This window comes from Triticum dicoccoides, chromosome 7B (assembly GCF_002162155.2).
Source record: "Triticum dicoccoides isolate Atlit2015 ecotype Zavitan chromosome 7B, WEW_v2.0, whole genome shotgun sequence".
Taxonomy (NCBI): domain Eukaryota; kingdom Viridiplantae; phylum Streptophyta; class Magnoliopsida; order Poales; family Poaceae; genus Triticum; species Triticum dicoccoides.
In genome coordinates, this window is record NC_041393.1 from 289827095 (window position 1) to 289835853 (window position 8759).

The 8759-nt window shown below is 40.9% G+C and overlaps 1 protein-coding gene across 2 annotated transcripts; it reads left to right on the forward strand.

Moving 5' to 3' along the window:
- Positions 1–1817: 1817 nt before the first annotated feature.
- Positions 1818–6346, forward strand: LOC119338348 (DCN1-like protein 4). 2 transcript variants are annotated; one of them, XM_037610647.1, is made up of 11 exons: positions 1818–2023; positions 3629–3709; positions 4031–4115; positions 4617–4691; positions 4770–4806; positions 4902–4985; positions 5216–5276; positions 5361–5467; positions 5564–5629; positions 5753–5902; positions 6081–6346. In XM_037610647.1, exons 1-10 carry the CDS (start codon positions 1978–1980, stop codon positions 5846–5848), a joined length of 738 nt encoding a protein of 245 aa, XP_037466544.1. In that variant the 5' UTR covers positions 1818–1977; the 3' UTR covers positions 5849–5902; positions 6081–6346. The 2 variants fall into 2 exon arrangements, with proteins under 2 accessions (XP_037466544.1, XP_037466545.1); XM_037610648.1 differs by lacking the exon at positions 3629–3709 and having other exon boundaries at positions 1819–2023.
- The last annotated feature ends 2413 nt before the right edge of the window (positions 6347–8759 follow it).

Consider the following 8759-nt stretch of genomic DNA (forward strand, 5'->3'; position numbering starts at 1 on the left):
ATAGTATACTGCCTCTTTCTTTCCATGCGCTGACCATAACCAAAATCAAGGACCGTCGGGTAAGGCAAGCGATAACCCTGTATGATAGGCAAGGAATTAATCCCCGTGCGGGTTCGCAACATAGTTGTCTAGCATGCTCGGGGAGGTCGTGTGGATGGATAAGGGAACAAAGGATCCGGGAGGCGTTCGCGACGACAACTTCCATTTTACCGAAAGATCTCGTTCGTCAACGTGGTTGTGTTCTCTGCTTTAGCATGCGTGCTCAAAATCTAGCGGTGGAGATGACGTTCAACCCAGATCTTTAAAATCTGAGCGTTTAACAATATCTTTTTGATTTTTTAGGCAGATATAAACTCACATATTGGTACTCCCTTCGGTCCTTTTTACTCCACGTATAAGATTTGTACAAGTCAAATTTTGCAAAGTTTGACTAAATTTATATTAGAAAATACCAACATCTACAATATCAAATACTCCCTCCGTCCGGGTTTATTGGGCCCAAGAGCCAAAGTGCAAAGACCAAGAAAGAGCAATAAATCTTACAAATTGCCTCTGTAATCGCTCTATTAATTACCCCTATTAACTAATCCAGCGCATGCAGTGGCTACCGCATGGATGCAGCGTGCATGCATGTCCAATCAATGAGGACCATGCGCTGCCTTCCATCGGGTGATGTGGAATCAAGGGAATAAATGACGCGTAATTTATGAAGGGGGTCTAAAATTTTGGTACAACCTTTGGTGGCTCAAGGGCCCAATAAACCCGGACGGAGGAATATATATACTATGAAACTACATATTATAAAGAATCTAATGATATTAATTAGGCATTGTGAATGTTAATATTTTTTCTACAAGCTTGATTAAAGTAGAGATGATTTAATTTCGGATAAAACTTACGGGTGTGTCTAGGGCACATCTAGATGTGCTTTACTTATTGCACATCTAAGTGAGTGAATCAAGCATAAAGAGGAAAAAAAGAAAAAAAGAAAAAAAATCCACACGAATCCCGATGTAAGATCAATGCCATAAGACTTGGATGTGCAATACTTATGACACATCTAGATGTGTTTTAGCAAAACTAATAGTTTGTCTATTTCACATCTACTCCCTCCGTTCCTAAATACTTGTCTTTTTAAAGATTTCAACAAGTGACTACATACGGCACAAAATGAGTGAATCTACACTTTAAAATATGTCTACATACATCCGTATGTTGAGTCCATTTGAAATGCCTAGAAAGACAAGTATTTGGGAACGGAGGGAGTAGATGTTTTCTAAGTACTAGTAAATGTGTACGTGCAATGCACGTTGATATCAGGTAATATATTAATTACATGTAAATATTAGGTATGATATTATTTACATGCTAATTATGTGATTAGCATCAGCATTAATAGTTGGTTTGATGTTAACTGCACACTAAACGTGTTGAGCGCTCACCATTGAAGCAGGCTCAGTCGTTGGATTTACCTGATTTAACGGCTGGGATTTGTTGGATCTGCCACATTGAAGTGCTCACCAATAAGTACGTCACATCTAACCTTTCACAAATTAAGCAGCAACGAATAACAAAAAAGCCGGAGCAAAAATAAAAATAAACTTCAGGTTAGATGTGACATAATTTTGTCATATCTAAATGTGTCATAGACATATAAAAAACTTATATATACAAACTAATAAACACATTAAGGAGTACGATCTTCCACCAAGGAAGAAATAGGGGGCAGCCGTATTGGCGCAGGTATCCAGGGCCCGCACGTGGGACACAACTTCCTAGCCAGGCCGAATCGTAGTTAATATAAGGGGGGGCTCCAACTGCGCCCCCGTTCCTTCCGCAAACTCGAACTCTCTCAACCGAGACAGCAGAGAAGACGAGACGAGGGAAGGTAACTCGGCGACCGCGGGCAGGGGAGAAGTAGGTACCCGAGAGAGAAAGAGAGGGAGGCGCGACGAGAAGGCGAGAGGACGGGCCACCATGAGGCGCTCCTCCAAGAAGTCGTCGTCGTCGTCCGCCGCGGCCGGTAATGCTCCTTCCCTCAACCCCCACCCCCACCCCCACCCCCACCCCCCTGGTTGTCTTCCTTGTTTCGTGATTAGGCTGCGTGCGAGGCCTTGCTGGTGGCCTCGGCAGGTCCCCGGTCCGTTCGTTGTCTTGCGAGATTCCGTGTGGTGGCTTGTCTCGGGAAGATCCAATCTTGAGTTGTCCGGTGCGGAAGCGTACGAGGTACGACTCGTTGATTGCCGGTATGTGGGGTTCGGATCGCTTGTTACGGGATGGGAGGTAGATTCAGGGTTTGGGAATCTGTCATGGTGGTAAAGATAAGGAGCTCAATCCTGGGTTTGGATCGCCTGGTGCAGAATTGGGTGTGGATTCGCTAGCAGATTTACATTCGTAATGTAAACAGATGGCAATTCATAGGTTTATTAATTGTGTGCCTACCCATGCCGAAACGCTTTGTAAGTAAAATCTAAAGAGCAGCTACCTGTTAACACCGTGTTCTGGGTTTCTGGTTCAGCTCTGCAATCTCCGCGGTGATTTGTTGTCTTTGCATCAATTTTACACCACTAATAACATAAATTCGCCATGTATCTTGTGCGGTAAATCTTTACCCTTTTTCTGTGACTACAGAAATCAGGTCAGTAGTGTGCAGCCTAAAATTATGGTGCCTGTTAAACAACAGTTTCATCATTGAATCTCATTGACGTTACTATCTGGTAGTAACTCTGCTTTTTGTGCTTTGTAGTACTTTATTTATATGATACGATTAATATAATTGTTTTAAAGTGTATTAGGTTTATATGACATATCAATGTTTTACATGTAATTACGAGACGCGCTGAAAAAAATCCTGTACCAATAACCATGATATCAAACAAAATGAAAAGAGATGGGCACAGCAGCAATGGTTTGTTCTAATTGCAACTGAATTAGAAGGCACTAGAGAATTATGATCTGTTATACCAATATGACACATAAATAATTAAATGTGAATGGATGCACTACAATACAGTACCTTCAATCACTTTTAAGCTATAATCAGCAAAATTACTTACACCCATTCATTTTGTAATTGTTTCTATGATATACTCCTCCGTTCCTAAATATAAGTCTTTTCTACAGATTTCAATACAAACTACATATGGATGTATATAGACATGTTAGAGTGTAGATTCACTCATTTTGCTCCGTATGTAGTCCCTTATTGGAATGATTAATCACTACATGCTGTCTTGCTCCATATCTGAAGCGATTACTTTAACTTACTCATTTGGTGGTTAGTTTGCTGCTCCCATGGGGTTTTAGTGCCATTTTGTAATTTGCAGTGCTGAATTTTACCCCAGTAAATGTAAAAGACAGATTAAGAAGCTTATCTTGAAACTGCGTGTGTATACATAGAAGTTTCATAAGCAACTCTAGAATAGCTGCCCATTATCTCAAACTTTTTCCTAATAGGTTTTCTTTTTTAGGTTATTAAAATGTTTGTGTCTTGAGCTCTTGATTCTTACCTTCTCTTTAAATTCGTTGTGCATTACTTCTTTAACAAATGGGTTGGTGTAGGAGCTATCATATTCTCTTTTGAGGGTATGTATATCTGAATGAGTACTAAGCAAACGATTATATTTAGGTGAGGAACAAGTAAATGAAAAACAAAACAGAAAAAGAAAAGGAGTCAGTACAAACCTGACCAGCAGGAAAGCACAACGTGGTGAGATGCATTGATTCCTTTTCTTTCTGAATTAATTGTTGAACCCTATACACTTATCCATCTGAGTGTAAGAATGTGCATGTGCGTGTTATTCAGTCATTTGGTTTATGTCAAGCTATGTGTTGGTCTTCTCCTTACTTCTGCTTCTTCCACATGCACAAGTTTTGTTTGCACATTAGAAATACCAAATGCATACTTTTTGCTTGCAAGCTAAATTCTATCATATGGTATGTGGTATGCAAAATCAAGATACTGTATATTGATAGGGAACCACATGTTCCTTAGATCTATTTGTAATAACATTTTCATTATTATCTCCAGTTCCCACTAAAGCGGTTTCAAAGGAAATAGAGCGGATTGACCAACTTTTCTATACATATGCTGATGGCTCATCCAGCATGATTGAGTAAGTTTTTTCACAGTTTTTCTCAAACACTTGCCTGTCATTATTTTTGTTGTATACTCATGGTAGTCATACTTCCATTTAGAAATTCTATGTATACCTTCCAATTAGGGAATTATCGCACATGGTAAAAATACGAGTACTCATGGTAGTCATCCTTCCATTTAGAAATTCTATGTATACCTTCCAATTAGGGAATTATCGCACATGGTAAAAATACGAGCTGTTTTATATGAATCATTGTAAATTGTGATGTAATAGTTGTCAATGTTATGTAATCCCATTCACGAAAATGTGTATTGGTAGTTGATACATACCATTTTGATGCAGCTAGATGTTAATGATTTTTTAATGCTTTAATTTCATCTTTGGTAGAGACATCAGGGTTTTATTGTGTTACCCCTCCCCCCCTCCCACCACCACCACCATCTTGCCCCCATTGTTTGCTCCAATGAAACTGTTGCTCGACATTATTCCAATGATTTTTTTAACCTGCCTGAACAGCCCAGAAGGCATCGAAACACTCTGCTCTCATCTTGAAGTTCCACATACAGATGTTCGGATTCTGATGTTAGCATGGTATGTCACTGTTCTCTAAAATTCTTTAGTGGTGATATCATTTACTGAAATATCTAATGGACATCTATCTTGTATCAGGAAAATGGGCTGTGAAAAGCAAGGTTATTTTACTCTGGTATGCATTATATTTTTTAAACTGTTCAAAATGTTTATTGGTATGATATATCGCACTGTCTTTCTGAGTTTTGACTGGTAGTATTCTGTTGATAGGATGAATGGAGAACTGGGATGAAAGCTCTGCGAGCTGATAGCATCAGTAAACTGAAGAAAGCCTTTCCTGAACTGGTCCAAGAAGTGAGTGTTCTATTCCACAAATATTTAGTAACTAGTATATTAAATATATTTGAAAGGTTTATACTTTTCTAAGGGTGGAAATTACCTATGATGGGCCCTACTAGTTATGTTAAACAGAATTTGAGTATGAAAGGCTTGTCATGGGAATGGAACAATGAGCTACCATTAAATTATGATACTTTTAATTGTACTGTAACCGGCTTGCTCATAACGTGTTCTTTACAAACCAGGTTACGAGGTCCTCTAATTTCCAGGATTTCTATCCATATGCGTTCCGTTATTGCCTAACAGGTAGTCACACTTGCTATTCTTATGACACATTTTTTTTTCTTTGATAAATACTTATGACTTGGTTGTGCACTTGTGCTTGCTCAGAGGACAAGAAGAAGTGTATAGAAATTCCTGTTACTTGTGAGTTATTGAATCTAGTGTTGAGCTTGCAGTTCCGCCCGCAGGTTGAAAAACTTATTAATTACCTCAAGGTAATGGTTGATTCGATAGTTTAGTTTATTGGTCCCATTCATCTAAGGGACTCGTATTTTGGTTGATGTGCTTATTTATGTGAGTTTGGGTTTCAGCATCAAAATGAGTACAAGGTTATAAACATGGATCAATGGATGGGATTTCTTCGGTTCTGCAATGAGGTCATGATTTAAACGTCACCCCCATGTCCCAGCATATTTTTTTCCCCTTTTGCTTCCTTTTTGTGCACAGTACTTAATAACATTTCCTCTCACACTACTAACGCTGAATCACATTTCATTCAGATAAACTTCCCATCACTTGACAATTACGATGCAGACCAAGCTTGGCCTTTAATTTTAGACAATTTTGTTGAATGGTTAAGAGCAAGTGAAAATTAGCTCTGTTGTACTGAGTGGTGGTGAAGATGCAATCCAAATGTAATTCTCAGAAATGTAAGTGAACTACCTTATCTTGTTACCCTATGACTTGAGATATATGGGATGTGGTATCTCTCCTAAAAAGAAATAGGAACTCCATGCAAGCATTTATAATCAGGAAGACGATATGGATCATTTTCCTTTAATCACGCAGTGGCATTCATGCAATTTTGTTGCTGTCCTGTTTTTTCAGCACCTTGGAGAATTTTGGAGGATGCAGATCAAGCTCGGTTATGACTGCTCTGTTCAGAGTCTGGTTTTAGAATTTATCAATCGCCTTGTAGTTTGCCTTTTGCTTTCTTTATACTTGATTTAAACACTTCGCAGGGTCATCATCTAGAATTTTACATCGTCATTCTCTATATTTGTATTATTCAATGGCTTCGTAGGTGTGTAGTTTTGAGAGCATGCAATTTTTCTGGAAGTCTTAAATGAAGATGTTGGCATATGTTGTTCCTCTCTTGCGCTGTTGGCCCATCCCATATAGAACAGATTATTTACCTCGAGGCATATATAGTTTATAAAAAACCGGGCTAAACTGTCGGTAAGACCAGAAAAACAGGAAACTGGCGCCTTGCCAAGTTAATTTTAATATGTACAGTTCTCTTAGTAAGAAACCAGAAATATCTTTTAAAAAAGGTGCATCAACAAGAAATCAAACAATTGCCTTGAGGCTAAAGGCCCAATAACCAACTAGGCTAATAATTAATGGTTTACATACAATATTATATGTGGTCAAAATTTTAAATAATCACCTTAAATATTTGGTTTTTGTTGCAAATAACCGATGAATTGACGGTCTGACAAGTAAAAACCTGAAACGAGTTTGGATTTTGAAACTAGCCTTGAGGTTAGAACACAAAGTACAAGGACATCTCACGCAGGTTCCCCAAATGTTATATTTAAGGGGAAATTTTCAGTTTTGAGGGATCAAGGCCTACATAGCATATCCTAAGGCGACCACTAGGCGCCGGTCGATCAGCCTGTCCACGCGCGGCCGTCAGATCCAAACCGCATAAAGATCGTTCATATTAGGCTCTCGTGTAGTTTTTCCTTCCCAAAAATTCTGTTCCGACGAGCACAGTGGGAACAAAAAGGAGCAGCAGCTGCTGCCTACACTCTAACCTCAAAGCACCGCTGCCCTCATCGCCTGCCGCTGCCCTCGTCGCCGGTCACCGCGCATGTGTTTCTCGTCGGCTCCTGCATGCAACAGCTTGCACCCACGGTTGCAGCTCTGGTGGCGACGGGCGTAGGCGATGGCCACAGCTCGTCGGCATGCTCGCCCCCGCTAATGCCCGATGTCGTAGCTCGCCGGTTGAAGCTCACCGTCACAACAAATCAACTGACTGGTTCCAGCAAAACCCAGCGCTGGTTCAAGCAAAAAATGTCTCGCCGCTGAGACATCGTAGCTCGCCGCGCTGCAAGTTGCAGCTTGCCATGCCGCCGGCTGTAGCATTTCTCGATGGTGGTTGTAGCATGGCGTGATGCCGATTGTATCAAAAAATGAGAATGCCACGTTGTGCGATGTAGCAAAATGCGCGCTGGTTGTAGCCGGATGGAATGCCGATTGTAGCAATTTGTGATGCCGGTTGTAGCATGTAGCAAAAAAATTGCGACGTCGGATGTTGCTAGGATCAACCCCATTATCGTCACCGTCTACGGTCACAATGCTTGCTGTCCATGGTTGTAGCTCCCCTGGACACCGGTTACAGCCCCCTCCATCCATGGTTAGTTGGTTACAACCTTCATTGCCACCGGTTGCAGAATGCTCCACACTCGATGCAACATCTCGCCATCCCCAGTGGCCGGCGAGGGCCAAACACATGGTCCTGCAGTCCCGACGCTGACGACCTCGCCCACCCTATCAGGCATGGGTGTGTGTGCGTGCGAGCAGCACTGACGACATTATGATGAGGAGGGAGGGGTCCATAGCGGCCACTGCGACATGGGGAAGAGCATCCATGGCGGCAACGAAGTAAAAAGGAGAGGAGAGGCGCGTCCATGGCAACTTCCAGAGAAAAAGCAAAAGCGAGAAAGTAGAAGAGAGGAAGACGAACAAGGACTGAGTGGATGAGAAGGAGTCTAAAGAGATGAGGTTAAGGGGGAAACTGTGCCGTGGGCCACAGAATGGGTCGCGTTGCATGCGACCGGCCGAAAACCTGGACGGTGCGCCGGAGGGAAACGTTTCCCTATCCTCAAACTGTATAATCCTCAAAAATATAATTTTTCACCCTTTAAACCGTAGCCATTCCACCTAGTTGTACTTAGAGCATGTATTTGCTCCTAGTGCTGTACTCCCTCCATTCCTTTATATAAGGTGTATTTGTTTTTCGATAAAATTCCACAATGTAAAGTGCATTTCTTCTATATCCTCGTAATTCCCCTTTTATCCATGTAGAAAGAGGAAATTATCTCTCATCTGAGTGACCGTATCTCTCGTTGTATCAAAACAAGGAAACTATCTCTCTCGATTGCATGTATCTCTTACTTTTCTGGACTCACTGATTTACTTGCCACTAACCAACAAATTTTCCATGGTTAATTTTGTCCTAACACCTCTATAATTATGTGCCTTATCACCGTGCCGAAAATAATACACCTTACATAAAGGAACGGAGGGAGTACTATTTTGTGGAATGTAAGTAGTGGTTATGACCGATTTGATAGAAAAGAGGGAATAGTGTGCATTTTTCGTTGGGGATTTCCTGGAATAAAACGTCGTGTCTTCCTTTGATTCCTTATGCAGGATATCCAACCAATTATGTTATTAGAGTAAAACAAAAGTAAAGGGAGATTGAAAGTGAATTGACGATTAGTCCGGATTTCTATTGATTCTCAAGTATATACACATCTGGAAGAGGTGGGAAGAAGA

What these genes read in the sequence shown, in the direction of transcription:
- LOC119338348 (XM_037610647.1), top strand. Translation starts at nt 1,978, where the DNA reads ATGAGGCGCTCCTCCAAGAAGTCGTCGTCGTCGTCCGCCGCGGCCG. An exon ending in GTCGTCGTCCGCCGCGGCCG is followed by an intron (nt 2,024 to 3,628) that starts GTAATGCTCCTT and finishes GATTATATTTAG; the next exon opens with GTGAGGAACAAGTAAATGAA. An exon ending in CAGCAGGAAAGCACAACGTG is followed by an intron (nt 3,710 to 4,030) that starts GTGAGATGCATT and finishes TATTATCTCCAG; the next exon opens with TTCCCACTAAAGCGGTTTCA.